Source organism: Hirsutella rhossiliensis, assembly GCF_020360975.1.
Source record: "Hirsutella rhossiliensis strain HR02 chromosome Unknown scaffold00023, whole genome shotgun sequence".
NCBI classification, from domain to species: domain Eukaryota; kingdom Fungi; phylum Ascomycota; class Sordariomycetes; order Hypocreales; family Ophiocordycipitaceae; genus Hirsutella; species Hirsutella rhossiliensis.
The window spans coordinates 504965-529606 of NW_025408689.1; the positions used below are offsets into that span (position 1 = coordinate 504965).

Consider the following 24642-nt stretch of genomic DNA (forward strand, 5'->3'; position numbering starts at 1 on the left):
TCTTATACTATAGAAAAAGATAAAAAAAGAAACTTATTATTACTAAGCTTACGAAGAAGGCGGACGAGATTAGTATACGTATTTAGTAGTATAGACCTTTCGCTTAGATAGGTGCGCTAATCCGAATTTAAGCTCGTAATAAGATAATTATACTTTACCGCGTTAGGCTAGCTATATACGTTTACTCGATAAAGCACCTCTTCGAACCGTATAAAGTAGGCCGGAATAGCTTTACTCCGCTTTTAACGGAGCGTTATAAGCTCCTAGCCTACCGACTTAGCTACGTTAGGTTCGCCGTAATTAATACAGAGCTTCGCGAGGAGGTTAGCTAGTCCGTTTATACTAGTACGCGTAAATAGTAAGAGATACCTTTATAGGCGTAAGGATAAGCTCGCGTAAAGATAGTCGAATTAGGCGCGGATATCCCCTATTATAGCGCTATCGGTATAAAGCTTCGCTTCTATATAAAGTAGCTATAGCTTAAGCTCTATAGAGAAGCCGTTAAACTTACTAAGGTATAGTAGTACCGCTCTTAGTTATACGGAGCCCTACTATTATAAGAGGCTCTTAATTACCTAGGCGAACTAAGTATTACGTTCGCCTTAATTTTATGACTATAGGAGTATAGATATTTCGCGTACGTATATACTAGCGCGGGCGGTTTAACTAGACTAGGTAATTAAACGTTGGCTTTAAAGGTAGCTAAAAATAGCTATTCTATATATAGGGATATAAAGAGAGTAAAATAAAGGGTAGATTATACTATTATAGAGTAGGTAGAGGTATAGGCTTAGGTACGGTCCGTTAAAAGAAGGTTAATAATCTATAAAGGGGAAAAGAAAGAGAAGTATAGGCCTAGCCTAAATAGGCGCGGAGGCCGCTTATATATAGACTTAGCCTAGACCTTAGTCTAGGCCTATATAAGGTAAAAGCCCTTATAGTTATAACTAAATAAAAGAAAGATAAGACCTATTTATTACTTTAAACTACCCTTTTTTTTACTAGTATAGCGGGAACTAACTAAGGCGCCCCCTTTACTATACTAAATACTTCTAGAAATACTAAAACTACCCTATCCTTTACTCTTTCCTTATCCTCTATATTAAGACCTATCTTTATTAGTATAGTACTTACCTTAGCCTTAGTAAATAGTAAGGTATATTACTACGAAGTATAGCCTATATTACTATTAATAAAGTAGAGTTTTAACTAAGATTCCTAGGCCTAGTACTCTAGGCTTATATAGGCGATATCGAATAAGAGCGCGGGGTTAAGGCGAATAATAAGCTTATAGCGCTTATTAATTAGTATATAGTAGTTAGTACGCTTAACTTAGTATATTATTAAGCGGTCGCTAATAAAAAGGTTAGATAAAACTTATAATAGTAGACTTTTATATACTTATAGTCTTAAAAGACTTATAATAAGCCGTCTTAGTAGCGTCGAAAGCCTTAGCTAAATACTATACTATAATAGTAAGACGGCGCCGATTAGCTTCCTCGAAAATAAGTATACTTACGTTTAAGCTATTATCCTTAGTATCCTTATTACCGGTCTTTAGCTTATTAAGCTTATATAGGTACTTAATAATAGCGACTATATTAGCCCGGTTACTAAATTAAGAGTAGCGGCCTTAAGAAGGATTAGCTTATTAATTATAATATTTAAAGTTAAGGGGAAACTTACTTAGTTATAGGTCGCGGTATATCTATAGTACTACTTATAATACGTTAAGGAAACCCCTAAGAAAATATAGCTAATTAAGAGTACTTTAATAAGCTTAGGCTTAGTTATACTATACTCCTTAACTACCGTCCTAAAGTAATATATATACTAAAGCTTATAAGGGATAACCCCCTAAGCCTTAACTAAGCGGGCTTTAGCCTTAGATTAAGTATGCTTTTTTATAGGAGCGTAACCGCCTTATACCGCTACTTAGGTACCCTTATTTTTAGCGCTACTATTCTTAGGTTTATTAATAAAAGAAGTTAGATCGCGGCTGTTTTTATTATTACTATTATCGTTATCTTAGCCCTTATTTAGCTAGGCCTCGTTATTAATATCGGCTTACTTATTTTAAGGAGCGGCCTAGGCGATAATCTCTTATTAGCTAGAGCCGCCCTATCGAGACGGAGTAGCTAGGTTATCGGCACTTACCTAGGAGCGCCTAAGCACGATCTCCTCGCTAATATTAATATCGCTAATAAGGGTAATAGACTTATAAGTTTCCTAGCTTATAGAGGTAGGCTTATTAATACTTAGAGTTAAGGTATTTAGTAGGGTAATAAGGGTATAACCCTCGCTAACGTTAGGTCCTAGACTAAAAGTCTCCTAGGACTAAGATTCCCTTATACCTTTCTTAGCTTTCTTTACTAAAAGGGAACTAATATCGCTATAAGACTTCTAAGCTAATCGCTTATACTTTAAGGGCGAACCCGCTACTACCTACTCCTATATATAGCGTAGGAAATTAGTATTATAGTTCTTTATTTTATTTAATATAAAAAGTATTATTATTAATAAATCGTTAATAAAAAGTAATATAAAAAGGTATAAGGGATTAATAAAAAAAGGTATAAAACTCTATAGTAATTATAAGTAGAAGAGTTAAAAAAGAAAAGAAAATAAAAGAAGTAGGAGATATATATATACGCTCTTTATATTATAGTTACGCGGCCGATATATAGGAGATACTATAACGGTTACTTAATAGTAACTATTAGTATAATAACTATTAATATTATAAAGTATAGACTAACGTATACTTATATAGGCGTATACGCGCGATATATAACTAAAACTACCTCTCTTTCTAACTAAATATATATAGTATAGCGAAAGTAATATATATTAAAGATATAGCTAAGACGTTAATATAGGAGGGGAGATAAGTATAAGAGCGCTATTAAGAGGTACGGGCTAATAAAGCACTTAGGTATATAGTACTAATATATCGGTAGGGTATTAGTAGGGAATCGTGCCTACCCTACTTATATATTATAGACTACTTACTATTTTAATAAAAGAGGAAAAATCCCTCTTCTTATAAGCTTTAGTCTTATAATAAGGAGAATATAATATATATAGCTATCTTTACTACCTAACTAATTATACTATAATACGTATTCCCTTATAAAAAGGGACTAAGAGGAGGGCGGAAGATAAGGAAGGGGAAATAAAAGATAGAAGAGGGAGAAAGAAAAGGAGGTAGGAGCTAGGGAACGCTTATTAAGAAATAAAGAAAGGATAGAAAAGAACTATAGTATTAAAGGGAAATAATAAAAGATAAATAAGGGATAGATATAAGATAAATAGCGATAGAGGATAGATAAGGATAGGGATAAAGGTAAGATATAATAAGATAAGATATAAATATAGTAAGATATACTAAAGATACTAACTTAATTTTAACTAACTATAGACGCCCCTTAACTATAGCTTAATTACTTTAAGATATTATAGTATATTTATACCTAGCGCGTAAATATAATAGTATAGGTAAGCTTAGTATACTAAAATAATAGCTAGAGATAAATAGTAAGATAAGGTTAAAAGGGAAATAAAGTATATATATAAGGGTCGCTTTAGTAGTTATTAAATATCCTTTAAGATATATAGTCTTAGAGGGCGTTAATAGTAGCGATTATATCCCTAGTATACTATTATTATATTAACGTCCTATTAAATAAAGTTAAAGGAAAGTAATAAATAAAAAGGTAGTATAATTTAATATAAGTATAGGTAAAGTAGTTATAAGTATATAGCGACGCTTAATTCTAGTAAGTACTATACTATATCTTAACGCTTAGTAACGTTATTCGGCCTATATAGGCGAGATAAGGTAGCCGCTATATAGTAGTGCTATAGGTCGCGCTACGCTTACTAGGAGATATAGGTAGACGCGTTAACTAGCGCGAGGGCGGTAGAGTATAGTCGTTTAACGTACTAAGAGGCGGGGCGCCGCTACGCGGAGTAAAGAAGCTAGCGGGCGTGCGAGGGCCTATAGTAGTTATAATATAGCGCGGCGCGGCGATAAAAGTTAGGTAGAGTAAGGGCGCGCGCATAGAGGGAGTAAAGCTTAAAGGAGGAAAAAGAAAGGAAGAAAGAGAGGGGAAAGAAGAGGGGTATTTATACGCGGCGGGGTATATATATAGTTAGTAAGGTATAGGGGTATATACGTAGAGGAGGGAAGAATAGGGCGGAATAGGCGTACGAAAAGGGGGTATATAGAGGGATAGGGCGAGCGTAAGGTAGAAGGAAGCGACCGCGCGCGCTAAGGAAAAGGGGGATAGCGATAACGGAAAGGTAGTAAGAGAGGAATAAGAGCACTATTAATAAGAGGGGGGGAGCGGGGGTAGTATTATAGGCTTTGCCTATAAAAAGCTAAGGTTATACTATAGCGACCGTACTAAAGTTAGGCCGAAGTAGACCTATATATAAGTAGAGCTTAACTAAAACTTAAGCTAAATAGCACTTAAATATAAGTTAAGCTAGGGACTAGGAAAGATAAATAACTATCGCGACTAAGATAGAGTTTTCCGCTTTTCTCCTTAGCTTTAAATAAATAATTATTCGGCCTTATACTATTATACTAAGTATATACTAGCCCTTAATATAAGGTAAGTTAATATAATTATTATATTAATTATTATACTAACTAGCGACTATAAATAGTAATAAGATAGCTAGCTATTACGGCTAAAAGAGTAATAATTTAGTAGAAAGATATTACTACTTTTAAGTATATTATTAATATCTTTAAGAAATAAGACTAATATTTCTTAGTCTAAAATAAAGCTAGTATATATACTTTATTAAAAGTTATTATATTAATCGTTTATACTAACCTTTTTCCTTTAATATATAGTTCTACCTCTTAGTATAACTTTTTTAATTTATTAAGAGTTAAAAATAAAAGCTTTTATAAAGCACGCGACTAATAAAGATTAAAGAAGCACGTACTTATAAAGTTTAAGCTTAAAGAGATAATTTTAATAAAAAGTAAAAGTAGTTAAAAGAATAATAATAATTAAATGTATAGCGAAAGAAGAAAACTACTACTATAGAGATTAATAGTAAGAGGAGTAAAAATAAAGATAATTCTAACTATAAATAGCCTTAAATAATTAAAAAGACCTATAAAGTCCCTTTAAATAATAAGGCTAATAAGGATAAAATATTTAAAGAATTACTATAATCGTTAGGTATAGGAGAGCTTATAATAACTATAGATAAGCTTAAGCTTATCCTAGCCGGCGGGAAGTATAAGGGTAGAAAGTTAGGAGTAAAAGAGGCTAAAAATATCCTAGCTCTAAGTTAGAGATAAGGAGATAATTAATATAATTAATTAGTACTAGACTTTTAGTTCTCTAATTTCTATAAATTCGCTTAACTAATAGTAACTTCGAATAAGAATCTACTAAGTTATTTTAAGCTAGTCTAGGTACCTAGCTTTACCTAAAGTATATATTAATAACCCGTAGGTAAATATAGTCTTTTATCTTAAAACCTATTTCTACCGATAGACTAGACTAAAAATTTACCTATAGGTAGCCACGGGCGCCTACTTTTAAAGTCTACAACGAACCCACGCTGGCGGGAATAACTTAGTGGTAGTCGTGCGTGAGTCCGTACCGAGCGGCAATAATAAGAAGTTGGAAGTAGGAATCTAATGTAAAAGGTGGTAGAATTGCTCGTCTCTATGCTAATTGTTGCGGACATGCGAGCGGGCACCTCGTGCGCCAGTCGTTGTCGTCGTGATGGCTTCAAGACTCTCAAAATGGTAGCCGTAGTCGAGGCCCTGACGGCGCATGGTATCGTACCAACGCTTGCTGGATGCTTTGCGCGGCAAATCCTCTTGCGCAGCCACGCGATGAGGCACGTCGTCTGTTTCGTCCTGAGCCCGAACCTCGCCGGAGCAGTGTTTTGTCCAGGCGTGTCCGTTGTGTGATGCAATGCTGAACTCCCACCATTCGCTGTCCAGCGAATCTGTCAGACGGAGCCGATGGAAAGTGGTTACAAGCTCTTTAGGCGAGCCCTCGTTGATCACTAACGCGGTGCGCGCGGCCACATTTCGAAACGCAACCGCTTCTTCGACGCTCGTAATCTAACGGATAGCCTCAGCTGCCATAGCGATATATCCGGCAAAGGGGAAGATGATATCCGCGTTGATCTTATGGTCACGTATCCACGGAGCATTCTCAATGTGCAGCAAGTTCCGCCACACCGGCTCGAGGTCTGTGGTGTCGGGGACCTTTGCGCCCAGGAGGTCATGGTGTGCATGTTTACGCATGCGCCACTCGTTGGCGATGCGGGATTCACTCCAATAGCTGCGATGATGATCCCATGGGTACGGGGGCAGATCGGAGAGGGTGTTGCCAGCCGGCATCAAAGCCTGAAGATTAAAGGATACATGCTAGGTAAAGAGTTGACCAAGAGCGGACAGCCAGCTTTCGGCACTGTCAATTCGTCGGGACAGAGTCGAAACGTATGATGCACTGCTGGAGTTGTGGGTGAGAATCTGACGAAGGGGTCCGGCCAGGGCCGCATGAGGACCAACTTCCAGGAAAACCTGCTTGGAGGGGCCAACGTGCTGTTGAATAGCGGAGCGTACGACTAACGTGAATAACACGGGGCGTTCCAAGTTGGTCTGCCAGTATATGGGTCCAAATCTACTCTTCGCGGCAGGGGCAAAGAACTCGCCTGAAACGCTTGAGAAAAACGGAAGAGTGTGCACGTTGCCCACGACGCCAGCATCGGTCATGCTCGCGTAGTATTCGCCCCCGATTTCTGCCATATGTGGCGAGTGATAGGCTTTCTCGACCTTGAGCACAGTGGTGAGGACGCCAGAGCCCGACTGCTTGATCCTCTTGACCATTTCTTCTACCGGACCAGCATCTCCAGATATTGTCACACTTTTTGGCGCGTTGTCGCAGGCGAGCACCACACCGGGGACGAGATGCTTCTCGGCAGCCTCCCAACTCATGCTCAAAGCTCCCATGGCGCCCTTGCGACTCTGCCGCGTCGTGGCCAGGCCACGTAGGAAAGCCACAATGATGGCCTCGCGGGCGCTGAGGCCGCCCGCGGCGTATGCGGCAGCAATCTCGCCGCTGGAGTGGCCAAGCACGGCGGCCGGGCGGATGCCAACGGAAGCGTATATGTCGACCAAGGCGATCTACAGGGCTGTGCACACAGGCTAGGAGAACTCGGCTTCGTCAACACGACTCTTCCGTGCAGATTTGCGGAGCTCTTCGTCAATTGTCCATGACGGAGCCAGCGGGCCTAGCTCTTGGAGTGCCTTGTCGAGGGACGCGATGGTATTGCTAAAGACCGGATTGGTCTTGGAGCGGAGGAGCTCGTAGCCCATGCGTGCCCACTGTGCGCCCTGGCCGGTGAAGACCATCGTCAGGGACGTTTCATAGTTCTAGGCTTTAGTCGAGGGAGCGGGAGCGTCCACCGTAATTTTGTCACTCATGCAGACGGCAAATGCGCGATGCGGCAGATGCTCCCGCCTATTCGCAAGGGTGTATGCCACATCTGGCAGCAGTTCTAGGGTCTTGTTCAGGAAAGCCTCGTACTTCTTGCCCATAGCCTTAAGAGATGCTGGGGTATTGGCAGAGAAGAGCAGCAGATGAGTTGTATTTGCCGCTGCTCGACTGGTCCCGGGCTTGCGTGTCGAATTGAAACTGGCGGCTGACTCGATGATGGCGTGGGCATTAGAACCACCAAGACCGAAGCTATTGATGCTAACGCGCTCGTCACGATCTTCAGGCCATGGTGTTGGTTCAGTAGGAACGATGAGATTCGCGTCCTCGAATGAGATAGCAGGGTTGCGTGGAAGGGACTTAATGTTCGGGGGAATCGTGCGGTTCCCCAAAGCAAGGACGGCCTTGAGAACGCTCACAAGGCCAGCCGCGCCTTCTGCGTGGCCGAGATTGGCCTTGACCGAGCCAATATGCACACCGGCTTTGCCGAAGCATGCAGACACGGCCGCCGTTTCAATGGGGTCACCCTTTCTTGTCCCCGTACCGTGGCACTCGAAGAAGCCTATTCTAGCAATGTCGGTGATGCCAGCGTTCCGGTAGGCTTGCCTGATGAGCGCTTCTTGCGCCCGCGAACTGGGTTGTGAAACGTTTGGTGAGTGGCCGTTGTGGTTGGCCGCCGTGCCGGTCACGACGGCGCGGACAGGGTTGCCGTCCCGAATCGCGTCCGCCAAGGGCTTCAGGTAGAGTGCAACGATACCCTCGCCGCGCGCGTAGCCGTTGCCTTGGCGGAAAAGGTGTTGCAGGAGCCATCGGGGCTAAGAACGCCTTGCTCCGACTTTACGGCGGTCAAGGACGGGGCCATGATGATGTTGGAGCCACCAACAATGGCGGATGTGCAGTCGCCCCGCACCATGGCCATGCATGCCTCCTTGATGCCGATGAGAGAAGCAGAGCACGCTGTCCGCACCGTCACACTAGGGCCGTGCAGGTCTAGCTCGTGGGAGAGGCGGTTAGAGACCATGAAGTCGTGTGGGCCCAGGACTCCGTAGATGCCATGGGCCTCTGTATCGCGGACCGAGACATCGTACCAGTCCTAGCCGTAGCTGCCAACGTACACGCCGATGTTTGAACCCTTCCAGCCCGTCTCGCCCGAATCATCGAGGGCCTCCCGGGCGACCTCGAGAAGTAAGCGCTGCTGGGGGTCAAGCGTCTCGACTTCGCTGCGGGGCATGGAGAAGAAGGACGTATCCAGCGCGGCTAGGTCGTTGGTAGAATCGAGAAAGTACCCCTGCCGGGCAATGACGCTGCCGGGCTTCTTATCCGGTGAATGGTAGGCCGAGATGTTGTAGCGAGAGGACGGCACAGGACCGCGAGCGTCCCGGCCGGCGTGGAGAAAAGACCACAGCTCCGAGGGTGAGTGGATGCCTCCGGGTAATCGACATGCCATGCCGCAGATGGCAACGGGCTGGAAGGGCCTTGGGGTGCTTGGGGGGAATTCGATGCCGTTTTTGTGAGTTGTCGTGTCCTTGTGATGGCCGGTTCCGTTTGTCTTGTTGGCATCATGGTGACCGTTTGACCCGTTCGAGTCGTTGACACTGTGACCATTTGTGTAGAGACCATTGACCCCATTCACACCGTTCGTGCCATTCGTGTGAGTGTTTGCCGTGCTTGTGGCCCCGTTTGATTGGGTCACATCGTCTTGGTCAACGTGATTCGTAGACCCATTGGTCCCGTTGGAGTGATCGATCATTATGGTCTGAATCTCTCAAGCGAAAGTAATAGCCAATTGTGACTGGGAATGGACAATGCTGCCTTGCCCTATCGACCTGTAATCATCGTTCTTGGCTGTGTAAGAAACTCTTGTCATTCTCAGTGTCGCATTCATCCACATGCAGGCTGATAAATGGCCATGTATTGTCCGTGTATAGGCACAGATGACGTACAGCGCGTGCTACTATCTCTGAGCAGCGTCTGGGTTTGTCGTCTGGTTGGTGGCAAAAGCTCATACCAAGGGCGAGTTTTCGAGCCTCGAGCACGTATACATACTGTTGCAGAAATGCATTGTGAAGTTGTGGGGAGCCGGGCGACCCCAGAAGCCCCTGTTTCATGGGTAAGGCCAAGGGTGTTGGTATGCCACGGGTCTTAGCAATTAGCTGACATTGATTTGGCTTTACTATGAGATTATGCTTAGTTACTGTAGACGGTGCAGGTAGTGAGATGGGACCGAAGTCGAAGTTGCTTTCGGTACTCTGTACGAGGTGTGCGCGCTTAAGGTGGACAGTAATTGTGGACCTGGAGATCTCCATGTCCTTTTGTGTTTCTACAGTATTATGCTGGGTCCTCCGTTAGAAGGCAAGCCAATTTTTTTGGGCAGGGGTCTTGCCGTCAGGATGTTTGTAAGAAACTGGAGTGATGACCATTGTGCGCACTAAATAGCGGCCTCCAGGGGCCTGTTGATACCGTTACCCTCAGCATGCTAGCATTGTCATAGGCCTGGTCTTTGATCATGGGCCACCAGTTTCCTTGCTCCTAGACCGGGAAGAGCGACATCCTCCCGGTGTGCTTTTCCGCCATCACAGGGCGCAAACTGTCTTCCAAGGTTGGTTTCCTGCAGTGCAGTACTCACATCGACTACCACGTGAAGGTGCAGGTCTGCTCGGTCGACAAGTAGGTATGCCTCTTGGCTATTCGAGAGATGAAGCCCATTCATCCAGCGTAGTAGTTATCCGTAAGCACATCAAAATGCAACCACACAACAGTGAGCATATGCACCAATGCAACCAACAGTGAGCACTAAAGCATTCTAGGCACGCCCAGCATGTAGCGGGGCCGACGAAGGGAGCCAATTGGAGCCCCTGCCTAACCTCGCCGTGTGGGCAGTGACATATGATATGCTATCCGTACTTTAGGATCCATACGGAGTATAAATCTATAATATTTGTCCTAGCGCGGCGTTGACCTATTGTACCGACGTGAGTTAGATCACGGGACTGATAGCGAAGGGGCACAGGACGACCAGGATCCCCTGTCCGTGAGAGTGCCTAACTGCTGAATTCTCTCTCCATTTTTTGCTTTCGATCTACATCCCCCCCTCTCCCCCTCCGGCTCTGCTTCCGAATCACGAATCACAGTCTTTGGTTTCTGCGATCTTGGACTCTAGGATGGAAAAAGGCGTGGAAAGAAATGGCAATGATCGTCCTGCGTCGCAGGCGGAGCCGGATGCAAATGTGACACAAGCCGACGGTGGCACAAAGCCGCGAGAAAGAAAGCATTATTCCTTCTACTTGTCAATGCTGATGCTGGCTATGATTGCTATAATCGTGTCCTGGGATGTGACAGCTCTGTCTCTGGCATTACCTGTAAGTCTCTCACCAAGCAGTAGCATTAGCGACGGCCACGGCTGACTGACGACGAAATCGCGCAGGTCATTGCCGACCAGCTACATGGGACAAACTTCCAATCATTTTGGGCAAGCATAGCCTTCATCCTCGGCATTGCCGTCACTCAGCCCATCTATGCCAGCATCTCGGACGTGGTGGGCCGCAAATACGCTCTCTACACCTCCATTATCCTCTTCGGCATCGGATCAATCGTCTTCGCTACGGCAACAAATATGAAAATTGTCGTCGCCGGCCGGCTGATCAAAGGTCTCGGTGCTGGCGGGCTAGACGTCTTACAGACCATCATCCTCTGCGACATCACAACCCTAAAGGAGCGACCGCGCTGGCTGGGCGTCATGTCCATGGCGAATGCGGTGGGAGCGGTAACCGGACCGTTTATTGGAGGTGCATTTGCCCAGCAGGCTGGGTGGCCATGGCTTGGCTGGATTAATCTCGTCACAGTAGGCATCACTGGTGTGCTGGCATTCTTCTTTCTTCACCTGACGCCCATCGAGGGTGGCATCAAACACAAGGTGAGAACGCTTGACTGGTCTGGATTTGCCCTCTTCACCGTCATTGGTACTACTGTAGCGCTGCCGCTGAGCTGGGCCAACACGCTGTATGCTTGGGGATCTTGGCAGACTCTTGTTCCGCTCGGTGTTGGACTCTTGCTCCTCGTTCCGTTTGGGTTTGTTGAGAAGAGGGCGGCCGTGCCCATGATTCCGTATCAAATTTTCGACAACGTCTCCATCATCACAGGGACTGTGTCCGGATTACTCTACGGCGCATTGCTGAACCCCGCACTCCTCTATCTCCCGCTCTTCTTCCAGGCGGTCTACCTCGAAACTCCTATCGAAGCCGCCAAGTCGACTCTACCACTCTGCTGCCTCGTCGTGGCGATGAGCATCATTGTGTCGATGCTGATAGATTGGAATCGAAAGTATCGCATTGCGTTGTGGGCAGGCTGGAGCCTTACGACGATATTCCTGGGCCTGAACTACATGGTGGGCGCCGATACCAGCAGAGCGCAAACTTATGCCTTCCAAGCTCTCCTCGGTGCTGGTCTTGGCACGGCTCTCATGGCAACCATGATAACCGTCCTGGCGAGCGTGAGAAGGGTCGATGACGAGGGACGTGCCGCCGGAATGCTTGTCACAGCGCGTTTCGTAGGCTCCCTGCTGGGCTTGGCCGTCTGTTCGACCGTCTTCAGCTCGATCTTCCAAAAACGTCTCTCCTCGGTCCGAGACCTACCAAGGCAACTTGCCGTGCTGCAAGATGCCAGCCAAGCTGTGGGTTTCATACCACGACTGAGGGAGGTTCACGTGTCAGGGGATTTTATGCGTGTCGTGACAGGGGCGTACGAGGATGCTTTCCAGACGATCTGGGTAGTACTGGCTGCCTTTTCAGGTTTGGCAGCGCTGCTCTCGGTGCTGACTAGGGAGAATTCACTGGAGAAGGACGATGTCGGTCGGCAAGGCTTCAAAGCACCGTCAGAGTAACTCGCTATATATTAGATTTACCTTAACCAACTTGAAATCTTGGATTTTGCACTTCATTCTAGTGCCTACTGGCCATAGTGTCTTGTACATCACATTTCTTGGCTCCATGTCATCTCATCATGGACCCGTTGGATGAAGTAAACAGATTCGTTAGACCTCACGGCTGGTGAGTCTTTCCATATCCCATTGCGGGAGCACGGGGACATGATCCACTAGGTCAAGTCGATTATATACTATCTAGTCTGAAGCTGTCGACCTGGTTTGCCGTTGAACACACTCGAGATAATAACCGAGCTGTTACGACCACGGCCACTGGGCCGCTAACGGTCGACCGCGTCAAGCACGTGACACGGTCTAACGGATAAATAGTCGGCACGACTATCTAATAGATATAGGATCGAGGGGATCGCAGAGATCTAAGTAATCTAGGATTAACGAGATTACTACGCTCTATACGATCTAACGTTAGGGATTATAGCTAGGCCTATAATCTAAGGATAGTCTTTATAGGTATATATAGCTACCTATTTTTACTCCTTTAGATAGATAGCTCTCTAGCTTTTAATATAATTATTACGATCTCTATTATAATCTTATCTTTAATTCTAATTACTTAATTACTTAGTTATAGTCTATAGTCTATAACCTCTAACTTATTATTAATATAATATACTTATTATTACTTAAACTACGCTTTATTATATCTATTAATATAAACCCCTTAATAGGTTTATCCCTTAAGAATAATACTAGTCGTTATATATTAAAAGCTTTTATTTAGTATAATACCGCGCTACTTTAAGTAATATTATAACTATTAATATACTTATATAGTATTATAAGGTAGGTAAAGGGTTATACTATAGGTGCCTTCCGTTATATTATAATAATAAGCTATATAGGATCTAACTATATACCGCGCTTACCGCTACTAAATACGCGTTTATATATATAGCCTATCTTACCCTATAACGCTATCGGCTAAGGTCTAGGCTAATGCCTAGACTTATACTAAGGGTAAATACCCTTATATAAGGTCCCCGCCCCTCTATCTATAAGCGGTCCCTTATAATATTAATCCCGTACCTTAGTACGCGGCTAGGAGGTAAATAACTTACTAGCGCGCCTCTATCGCTCTTTCCTCTTAACTATACTATTATTATTAGTATTAGTATTAGTATTAGTAGTAGCAGCCGTAACTATAACTATAAGTCTCCTAGCGCCTAGCTATACGCTGCCGCCTATATATAAGCTAGCCCGCACCCCCGCTAGTTATTTAATAATTTAATATAGGCCCTAACTAACTAGTATATAGCTCTAGCTACTTAGTATATAGAAAAAGTAGGTAGTATAGCTAGTTAAGGCGTAGCGCCGATACCGTAAATTTAAGTATATATATTCCCCGCGCCTACCTTATATACTACTTAGATAGAATTTATTTGTTACTAATAATATTAATTAAAGCTATTTATATCGCCCTTTTTATTATAAGCTACTATTATAATAGAGTCTCTCTTAAGCTAGACCTTTCCCTCTCTTTAAGAGGCTTAAGCCGCCTATAACGCAACGGTACGAGTATATAGCTTTGCCCTTACTATAGCTATAAAGAGGCCTAATATAGCTACGCCTACCTACGTTAACCTTCGCTGCTTAAAGGGCCGGAAATATATAGACTATAGCGATAAGGCTATTGCTAAACGCCGCTAAACGAGTATATAAATAACCTAATATCCCTTTCGTCTAGTTATTAAGTTAAACCGACTCTAGGGCACTTAGTCGGTTACGTACCCTTCTACTAGCGCCTATAATTACCCCTTTATCGAGCTAATAGTATAAACTAAGTATTAAGGGGAGGTTATTATCGCGAAGCGTAGCTTAATTTCGTAGTTCTTAGAGATATCCATTAGTAAGAGGGACTAAGGAAGCTAAAAACACTAGGTATAGAAAGGAGGGTAGGGTTATAAGGGGAAGTAAAAGTAGCGATAGCTTCGTATAAAGGTAGCGAAAGATAAGATAGATATACTAGCAACGGCTAAAAAAGAGGGGAAAAACCGGTAAAAAGCTTAGTAGTTAAAAGGATATTAATAGCTTCTTTAAGTAGGATCTTCTTTATTAATTAAGATGCTAGATAGGTATAAAGAGGGGCGTTAGATAGAGGAAAGAAGGATAATTAAGGAAATATAATAATTACTCCCCTACTATAATTACTGCCCTATAACGACTAGTGTTATTCCTAAGGGATAAACCTATCGAGGGGTTTATATTAGTAGATATAATAGGGCGTGGTCTAAGCAATAATAAGTATATTACGTTAGTAATAAGTTAGAGGTCGTAGACTATAGACTATAACTAGGTAATTAGAATTAGAGATAGAATCGTAATAAAGATCTATATTAAAAGCTAGAGAGCTATCTATCTAAAGGAGTAAAGGTAGGTAGCTATATATACTTATAGAGACTATCCTTAGATTACGGTTCTAGCTATAATCCTCTTTATAGCTTACTATAGCTTACTTATAAGCTATACTCCTAACTAATAATCTATCTATATAAGGCTTACTTAGCTTATATACGCTCTAGGTAAGCTAAGCCTAAGTAACTTCTTATCCTAACTATTATTCTAAGCCGCCTTATTACGTAAACGTAGCTAGCTCTCTTATAGCCCGCTAACTATAGTCGTAATATAATATCTCCCTTCCTTTTAGTCTTATCTATAAGACCTATTACTACCTTAGCCGCCGTATATAAATATACCCTTATCGCGCGTATATATATTCCCTGTTTTATCCTTTCTATCCCTTAGGATATACTACTAATAGTATATTTAGTCGCGTATGAAAGGATCGTTCTTATAAGACCCTTAAGCGTATTCGTTTAGCTAAGTCTATTAATTATCTTAGTTTCGATATTATACTATATTCTTTCTATTCGTTGCGCGGCTTTTACTATAAAATACTAGAGAAATCTTCTAAGTATACCGAATATATATAGTAGGGTCGTTCCTATAATACGTTAGGCGTAGTAATTAGCTCCTATAAGTAACTTTATTATCTTACTTATTATTTATAGCTAATATATTTCCTAGTATCCTAAATAAATCTAGAGTCTAATCGATTAGATAAAGAAGAAGAAATTACTAAGGAGTAAATATTAAACGCTTAAGCCGACCTAAATAAAGCCTTAGCTTATTTAGCGCGGCTTTACTATTAAAAGCGCTAGCTAAAGATAAAGGGTACTAAGATAGTCTATCGGGGCCTTTATTCCTTAAATAACCTTAACGAGGCTAAGCGCTAAGAATCTAAAGCGGTAGTCGATATTTAGTCTATAGGTAGATTTAATATAATTAATTAGAATGCTATTAGTTCGTTAGGCGATTTTACGATACCTAGGGTAGAATTTACTAATAAAACTATTAAAGTAAAGAACTATAGTAAGTTAAGTACTTAAGTAGTTCCTAGGTATTTTCCTTTAGTCTATATCTCTTTTACTTAATAAGGTATTCTTATTACTAACCTTATTTTCTTATATTTAGTATTTATTTTACTTTATATTCTTAATTATTATTAACTTTAATTTTTTCCTATAGTTTAGCGTTTTATAGCGCTAGTTTTAATAATAAGATATAAAATATCGTGTATATCTATATTATTATTAATAGCGAAAGTTTATAGTTAACTTTTAAAATAGTTTTCTTAACCTTAAATAGTCTAAGTTTCTTAAAATCTAATTTATTACTTAGTTATTTTATTTTAATATTTGGTTATATAAGGTAAACTATATCTCCCTCTTAAAAGATTAGTCCCTATAATCTTTTTAAATTATAGTAAGTAGATATTTATTCTCTAATAAATTAAAGTTCTAATTATATTTCTTTATATAAATTTTATAGCTAATCTACTTATAGTATCGCTCGTTTTACTTATAGTCCTTATCGAGTAACCTTAAATACTTCTAGGTTATATCTATAATTAGCGAATATTAGTAAGAGCTTAGTTATTTTTATAACTAAGCTATTATAAGCTAGTTACGCTATTAATAGCTATTTAACTTAATCGTTTTATTTATAGCTAATATAGTATTATAAATATTATTTAAGCGTTTAGTTAAGTCGTTTTATTTATCTATCTATTTATAGGTAATAAGCTATACTAAGCTTATATTTCGTCCCTAATTATATTATAAGAGCTTACTAAAATTTAGCTATAAATATCCTTCCTCTATTAAAGATAATCTCGTTTAGTAGTCTATAATTACTAATAATTATTTATAGGAATATATATACTAGCTCTTTTATATTACTTATTTCTTTATATAGTAAAAAGTATCTATACTTTATTAATCTATTAATAATAATAAATATACTATTATACTTAATATTAGTTATAGGTTCTATTAATAGTAGTAGCTTTATAATATAGTTAAAAGCTATTAAATCCTATAGTTTCTTTAATACTAGTAGCAGTTATAATTCTCTATATAGTTTATATTATTTAGCTTTACTTTATATATAAAGTTTATATTCTTTAATAACTTATTATACTTCTTCTTTAAGCTATAGGAAGTTATATTATCGTTTAATCCGTTCTATTATTCTTTAGATTCCTTAGTATCTATATATTAAATATTTATATATATCTTATATAACTTTATCTTATAATTCTAGTAGTATCTAGATTTTATTTTTATATATTAAAACTTCTAAATATTCTATATTATATTTATTTAATACCTTATATCCTTTTATTTATTTTAAGATCTTTTAGTATATTAAGTTATTAGGTTATACTTTAAATATTATATTTAGCTATCGTTACTAGTAGTTCCTATTTTCGTTAATTTCTAAGAGCTATCCTTTCGCTATAAGTGCTCTTATATTATAGGTACTTCTTTAACTAAAGGTATTAGCTCGACCGTTTTCTATTTCTTTTCTATAGGTTATTTTATAGTTAAATTCTAATAAATATTCGGCCTATTAGATCTATTATCTATTTAACTATTACGTTATTATAAAGTATAAGATATTCTTATGATCTATATAAACCTTAACTTTATATTTACTTTTAAGAAGGTAGTATTAAAATTCCTTAAAAGCTTAAATAATTATAAGGAATTCTTTATTATAGATAAGGTAATTAAGGTCTATACTATATAGCCTTTTCGAGTAGAATATAATTAGTTATAGTCTTCCTTTATTATCTTTTTATCCGATTTATACTCTTAAAGTAAAGTCTAATATATCGGTTTTAAGTTTAATTTATTATTCTAGATCGAAGGTAGTTAAGACTAATTCTTATATAGTTATAGTCTTAATATATTTAAAAGCTTCGTTAGCTTTATCGTCCTATATAAATTCTTTTTTCTTCTTTATTAAGTTATATAGTAGTACTATAATCTTTCTAAAATCTTTAATAAATCGTTAGTAGTAATTTATAAATCCTAAGAAGCTTTATATATCCTAAATACTCTTTAGTATTAGCTATTCTTTAACTAAGTTAATTTTATCTTATTATACTTATATCTCTCTTAGTAAGATTATATATCTAAGGAAGTCTACTTTTTATATATAGAACTTACTTTTCTTTAGCTTAACTAGTAACTTTATATTTTAAAGTACGTAGAGTACCTTATAAATATATTCTTTATATTCTTCTAAGGTATTTAAGAAGATTAAGATATTATCTAGGTATACTACTATAAAGATATCTAAGTATTTACATAGGATATTATTAATTATCCGTTAAAAGGTAGCTAGTATATTTATAAGTCTAAATAGTATTACTAGATATTTAAATAGTCTAAATTTCGTTTTAAAGGCTATTATCTATTTATATCCCTTTTTTATATATATTAAGTTATAGGCGCCTTTAAGATTTAGGGCTATAAACTATTTTTTACTATATAGTCGATCTTATAGTTCTAATATAAGCGGTAATAGTATTCGGTCCTTTATTATAATATCGTTTAAGCGTCTATAGTTAATAACTAGTCGTAGCTTACTATTTTTCTTTAAAATAAATATAACTAGGTAGCTTACTTTAGATATTAACGTTTATATATATCCCTTTTATAGATTTTCGTTAAGGTAGTCGCGTAGTATTTATAGTTACTTTTTATTTAAGTTATAGATCTTATAAAACATCGGCGTTATTTTATCCTTAAGATATATTTCGTAGTCCTATTAGCTATATTTAAGTAATCCTATCTTAAGTTCTTCCTTAAAGAGTTTATTATATTTCCGGTATTCCTAGGGGATGTTTTTTATTCTATCTTATAGGCTTTATTCTTTCTTTTAAGAGCTAGTTTCTCTTAACTTAAGCTCTTTATTAATTTATTTAAGGTCTTTCCTTAAAGTAGCAATAACTCTTTAGATCTTTATATTATATCCTTTATTTTATTTATATTAGATACTAGGTTATATAGCTATATTAGTTAGTACGTAGGTCTTACTAGTCGATTTTATTATATCCGCTAGTTCGGTTACTATTTTCGTTTATATCGCTAAAGCCTATAATAATTTACTTAAACGGTTATCCTTTTTATCCTATTTAGTAGCTAAATTATTATAAAATTTTACTTTCTTTTAAATCTACTAGTCTTAGAAACTTATATCTTTATTTTAATATAGCTAGCTAGTTTTCTAGTTAATTAGTAGGTTGCTCTCTTATAGCTATAAAAGTCTTAATATAAGGTTATATTCTTTAATATTTATAATATTAAAGTTAATTCGTTCGTCGTAGCCCTAGATATTAATATTAAGGTAATTAATCTCTATATTAATAATTCTATTATTATAGTTAAAGGCCTCTCCTTTAATATTCGTAACTTTATATAGATCTTTCTTATATCTCTATATAAGTTAGTAACGATTAATAACTCTAAGTAAAACGTAATTACCTATTATATAGTAGTTTAAAAGTATATATATATAATATCCTAGGATTTAAATATCTAATACTATTTAGTCGCTATAGCTTACTATTACTATATATAAGGTCCTTAGATCTTATTATATCATACTAGTCTATAGCCCTTTTATAGATAGTATACCTTATTTTTTACTTAGTCTTTATTTATTTTATTTAGGTATTCTTCTTTAATTTATTATTAATATCGTTTTTTTATATTTTATTATATAGTATTATATTAGGGCTTAAGAGACTAATTTCTTATAGCTAATTAAAGATTTCTTATTTCTTAACGCTATATTATTTATATTATATTACTTTATAGTTAACTATATATTATACTTTATAATTCTATTTATTTTTATACTAAAGGTTAAGTTTTTATTTAGTATCTTTTTATTTTTTATATAGTATTTCTATATTAATTCTTCCTTAGTCGAATATAGCTTATAGCCTTTATATATATTATTAATAATCTTTTAGTATACTATTATATTATTTATACTATACTTATACTTTTTCGTATTTATAAATTCTATAGTTTAAGTATATATATTTATTATAATCTTCTTTATTATATTTAACTTATTATATAAGTCTTTAAAAGATTAAGGGTTTAGATACCTTAGAGTAAGTAGCGTTATACTATTCCTTTATTTTAGCGTATTTATAGATTTTATATATCTCTAAAAGATATCTTATTAATAAACCGTAATTATCGCGGTATTTAAGTAACGTACCGTAATTAGGTTCTAATAATATAACTTAATCGTTTAGGTAGTATTAATTAATTTTCTAGTAGTCTAGTTCTATACTTAGGTAGGGTTTTAAAAGTACTTATCCTTTAAACCTAACTAAGAAGGTATTATATCGTGCCTTTATTTAGAAGTATATTATATAATCTAGGTAAATATATAATATCTATAAAATATACTTATAGTACTTATAAGTAAGTAGTATTTATAGATCGTCTTTAAATTCTCCTTATAGTTACTATTCTTATTATAGAGCTATAAAGGTATTAACTATAGTAATAGCTATAGTATAGTCTCCTTTATATAGTACCGGTTAATATTAAATTAATATAGCTTATTAGTTTTCTATAAGAATTTAAGGTATTTATTAGGTTTTAATTTTAAGTATTTCTTTAAATTCTTTAAAGTATAGAGCGTATTCTTTAATTATAGCGTTTTCCCTTAATAGCGAGGGTAGTAGTATAAGTTCGTTCTTATCTTCTATTTCTCTAGGTATTTCTTATTCTTTAAAGCTTATATCGTTAATACTTCGTTATTTCTCCTTAGGTTATTATCTAAGTTTTATAAGTATAAGGGCTATATTTATATCTTCTTTACTATATTATTATTATCGATTTTTATTTCGTATATCTATCGCGAAGACTATTGCGCCACGCAGGCAAAAGTGGAACGCGCTCCGACAGGTGCGCTGCAAATGACATATATCTAGCAACCGCGTCTTCCGACACACCCCCTCAGGGATCGCGGCTCCGCCGGGAGCCCTGGTCCGTAGCCCAAGACGCGGGAGTCGAACACCAAGCGCCGCGCCAATAACCCAAGGAAATCCAAGAGGTAGTTGCTGCGGGGATTGAACCCCGCACCGCGCGCAGTTACCGGAAGTTATAGGGGTGGTGTGCCATCCCCTCCCGGGCTCATAACTGTCGCGAAGACCATTGCGCCACGCAGGCAAAAGTGGAACGCGCTCCGACAGGTGCGCTATAAATGACACATATCTAGCAACCGCGTCTTCCGACAATATCTTCTTAGAATCGTTTACCGTTCTTTTTAATTTAGTCTTAAGAGACTCCTTTAAGATAAGGGTATTTTAGTTCTATAAATTTAACTTATTTCTATATTTTAAGATCCCTTTATTATATTATTACAAGGGTCTTCTTTAATAGCTTTGGGAACTATCTAATATTATTCTTATTGCTTAAGTATACTATATATTTATCGTTATAGTATATAGTTTAACTAAGGAGTTTATACTTTAGTTCCTATCTATTAATAGCGTTTAAGTATTTCTTACCTTCTAGGGCTAGTACCTAGTAGGTTTTCTTTTCCTTATAGGTTTATCTATATTCCTTAAAGTAATATTTAAGTTTCCTATAGTTAAAATACTTTCTTTTACTTTTTTATATTATATTTAGATCTATCCTACCTAGGTTAATTATATAAGTATAGGTAATAGGAGTTTCGCGCTTCTTTTTATAGTTAGCGCGTTAGTTAAAGTTATTCTTATAGGAAGGGTTTTAGTTTCCTCTTCCTTATTTCTTTTCTTAGTCTCGCGTATACTATCTATCGTCGATTTATATTACTATAGTAATATAGTCCGAGAGGTTATTAGGTCGATTTTCCTTATAGAGCTAGTCCTTAACTTCTTCTTTAAGCCTATCGTAGAATTATAATATAAGAGGTTCGTCGTCTTAATTAAGTTTAGAGGTAACTTAATAGAACTTTATAGTATAATCTAATACTAAGATCCTTTATTAGAGTTCTCGAAGTTTTTATTTAGCTTCTCGTTCCTCGTTAGTTATTCTAAATACCTTTATAATAGCTTCTTTAAATCCTTAGAAACTAGTAAAGACTTCGTTTATCTTATTATCTTATCGCGCTAGTTAGTTATTAAGAAAATCCCTTATAATAGGTCTAAACTAAGCGAGTACCGTTCTAGATAAATAATTTCCTATATAAAGTACCTTTTTAACTAGGTCTAAGAGTTTAGTTAGGTAAAACTAGTAATAGGCCTTAAGTTAAGTAAGAAAGTCTTAAAGTATACTATAAGTACCGTTAAATAGTCTTAGCTATTTTAGTTTAACTACTTCTTTAAGGTCCTTAACTTATCCGTTACCTTCTTTATTCTTAAGTAACTATACCTTATATCGAAGGGTAATAATCTTACGTATTATATCTTAAGGCGATATAGTAGCTCTAGAGTTAGTTAATCTAGCTTACTATATAGGTATATTAATAGTTACGATATTACTTAGAGTAACGCGGTATTATATTAAATAAGAGCTTTTAACGTATAACGACCGGTATTATTTCTAAGGGATAAACCTATTAAGGGGTTTATATTAGTAGATATAATAGGGCGTGGTCTAAGTAATAATAAGTATATTATATTAGTAATAAGTTAAAGGTTATAGACTATAGACTATAACTAAGTAATTAGAATTAAATATAGAATTATAATAAAGATCTATATTAAAAGCTATTAAGCTATCTATTTAAAGGAGTAAAAGTAGGTAGTTATATATACTTATTAAAACTATCCTTAGATTATAAGCCTAGCTATAATCCCTAATATTAGATTATATAAAGCGTAGTAATCTTATTAATCCTAGATTACTTAGATCTCTACGATCCCCTTAATCCTATATCTATTAGATAGTTATACCGACTATTTATTTACTAGACTATATTATATACTTAACGCGGTCGACCGTTAGCGGCCTAGTAGCTATAGTTATAATATTATATTACTTTATAGTTAATTTCGTACTATACTTTATAATTTTATTTATTTTTATACTAAAGGTTAAGTTTTTATTCTATATCTTTTTATTTCGTATATAGTATTTTTATATCGATTCTTCCTTAGTTAAATATAGCTTATAGCCTTTATATATATTACTAATAATCTTTTAGTATACTATTATATCGTTTATACTATACTTATACTTTTTTATATTTATAAACTTTATAGTTGAAGTATATATATTTATCGTAATCTTCTTTATTATATTTAACTTATTATATAAGTCTTTAAAAGATTAAGGGTTTAGATACTTTAAAGCGAGTAGTATTATACTATTCCTTTATTTTAGTATATTTTTAAATTTTATATATCTCCGAAAGATATCTTATTAATAAACTATAATTATCGCGGTATTTAAGTAGTATACTATAATTAAGTTCTAATAATATAACTTAGTCGTTTAGGTAGCGTTAATCGATTTTCTAGTAGTTTAGTTCTATACTTAGGTAAGGTTTTAAAATTTCTTATCTCTTAAACTTAACTAAGAAGGTATTATATTATGCCTTTATCTAGAAGTATATTATATAATCTAGGTAGATATATAATATCTATAAAATATATATATAGTACTTATAAGTAAGTAGTATTTATATATTATCTTTAAATTCTCTTTATAGTTACTATTCTTATTATAAAGCTATAAAGGTATCGACTATAGTAATAGCTATAGTATAGTCTCCTTTATATAGTACTAGTTAATATCGAATTAATATAGCTTATTAGTTTTCTATAAGAATTTAAGGTATTTATTAGGTTTTAATTTTAAGTATTTCTTTAAATTCTTTAAAGTATAAAGCGTATTCTTTAATCGTAGTATTTTCCCTTAATAGTAAGGGTAGTAATATAAGTTCGTTCTTATCTTTTATTTCTTTAAGTACTTCTTATTTTTTAAAGCTTATATTATTAATACTTTATTATTCCTCCTTAAGTTATTATCTAAGTTTTATAAGTATAAGGGCTATATCTATATCTTTTTTATTATATTATTTATAAACTACCTATTATTATTATCGATTTTTATTTTATATATCTTCTTAGAATCATTTACCGTTCTTTTTAATTTAGTTTTAAGAGACTCTTTTAAAATAAGGGTATTTTAGTTTTATAAATTTAACTTATTTTTATATTTTAAGATCTGTTTATTATATTATTATAAGGATTTTCCTTAATAGTATTAGTAACTATTTAATACTATTCTTATCGCTTAAGTATACTATATATTTATTATTATAATATATAGTCTAACTAAGGAGTTTATACTTTAGTTCCTATCTATTAATAGCGTTTAAGTATTTCTTACCTTTTAAGGCTAGTACCTAGTAGGTTTTCTTCTCCTTATAAGGTTATCTATATTCTTTAAAGTATTATTTAAGTTTCCTATAGTTAAAATACTTTTCTTTACTTTTCTATATTATATTTAGATCTATCTTATTTAGGTTAGTTATATAGGTATAGGTAATAAGAGTTTCGCGCTTCTTTTTATAGTTAGCGTATTAGTTAAAGTTATTTTTATAAGAAGGGTTTTAGTTTCCTCTTTCTTATTTCTTTTCTTAGTATTATATATACTATCTATTATCGATTTATATTACTATAGTAATATAGTTTAAGAGGTTATTAGGTCGATTTTCCTTATAGAGCTTATTCTTAACTTCTTTTTTAAGCTTATCGTAAAATCGTAATATAAGGGGTTCGTTATCTTAATTAAGCTTTAAGGTAACTTAATAGAACTTTATAGTATAATCCGATACTAAGATCCTTTATTAAAGTTCTTAAAGTTTTTATTTAGCTTCTTATTCCTTATTAGTTATTTTAAATACCTT

General features: G+C 36.1%; 3 protein-coding genes across 3 annotated transcripts; 1 reads left to right on the forward strand and 2 right to left on the reverse strand.

Annotated features, from left to right (window-relative positions):
• Window positions 1-5704: 5704 nt before the first annotated feature.
• HRG_11852 (polyketide synthase dehydratase domain-containing protein) lies at window positions 5705-6388 on the reverse strand (the record flags this gene model as incomplete). The annotated part of the gene is made up of 2 exons (XM_044870322.1): window positions 5705-6048; window positions 6112-6388. The coding sequence occupies 2 exons, from the start codon at window positions 6386-6388 to the stop codon at window positions 5705-5707; spliced, it is 621 nt and encodes a 206-aa protein (XP_044714618.1).
• A 27-nt stretch (window positions 6389-6415) lies between these two features.
• On the reverse strand, window positions 6416-9234 carry HRG_11853 (acyl transferase domain-containing protein; the record flags this gene model as incomplete). Its single annotated transcript, XM_044870323.1, has 7 exons — window positions 6416-7174; window positions 7331-7423; window positions 7481-8046; window positions 8119-8218; window positions 8266-8546; window positions 8616-8968; window positions 9062-9234. 7 exons carry the CDS (start codon window positions 9232-9234, stop codon window positions 6416-6418), a joined length of 2325 nt encoding a protein of 774 aa, XP_044714619.1.
• Window positions 9235-10774: 1540 nt separating this feature from the next.
• On the forward strand, window positions 10775-12363 carry HRG_11854 (major facilitator superfamily domain-containing protein; the record flags this gene model as incomplete). The annotated part of the gene is made up of 3 exons (XM_044870324.1): window positions 10775-10843; window positions 10909-11269; window positions 11330-12363. 3 exons carry the CDS (start codon window positions 10775-10777, stop codon window positions 12361-12363), a joined length of 1464 nt encoding a protein of 487 aa, XP_044714620.1.
• Window positions 12364-24642: the final 12279 nt, after the last annotated feature.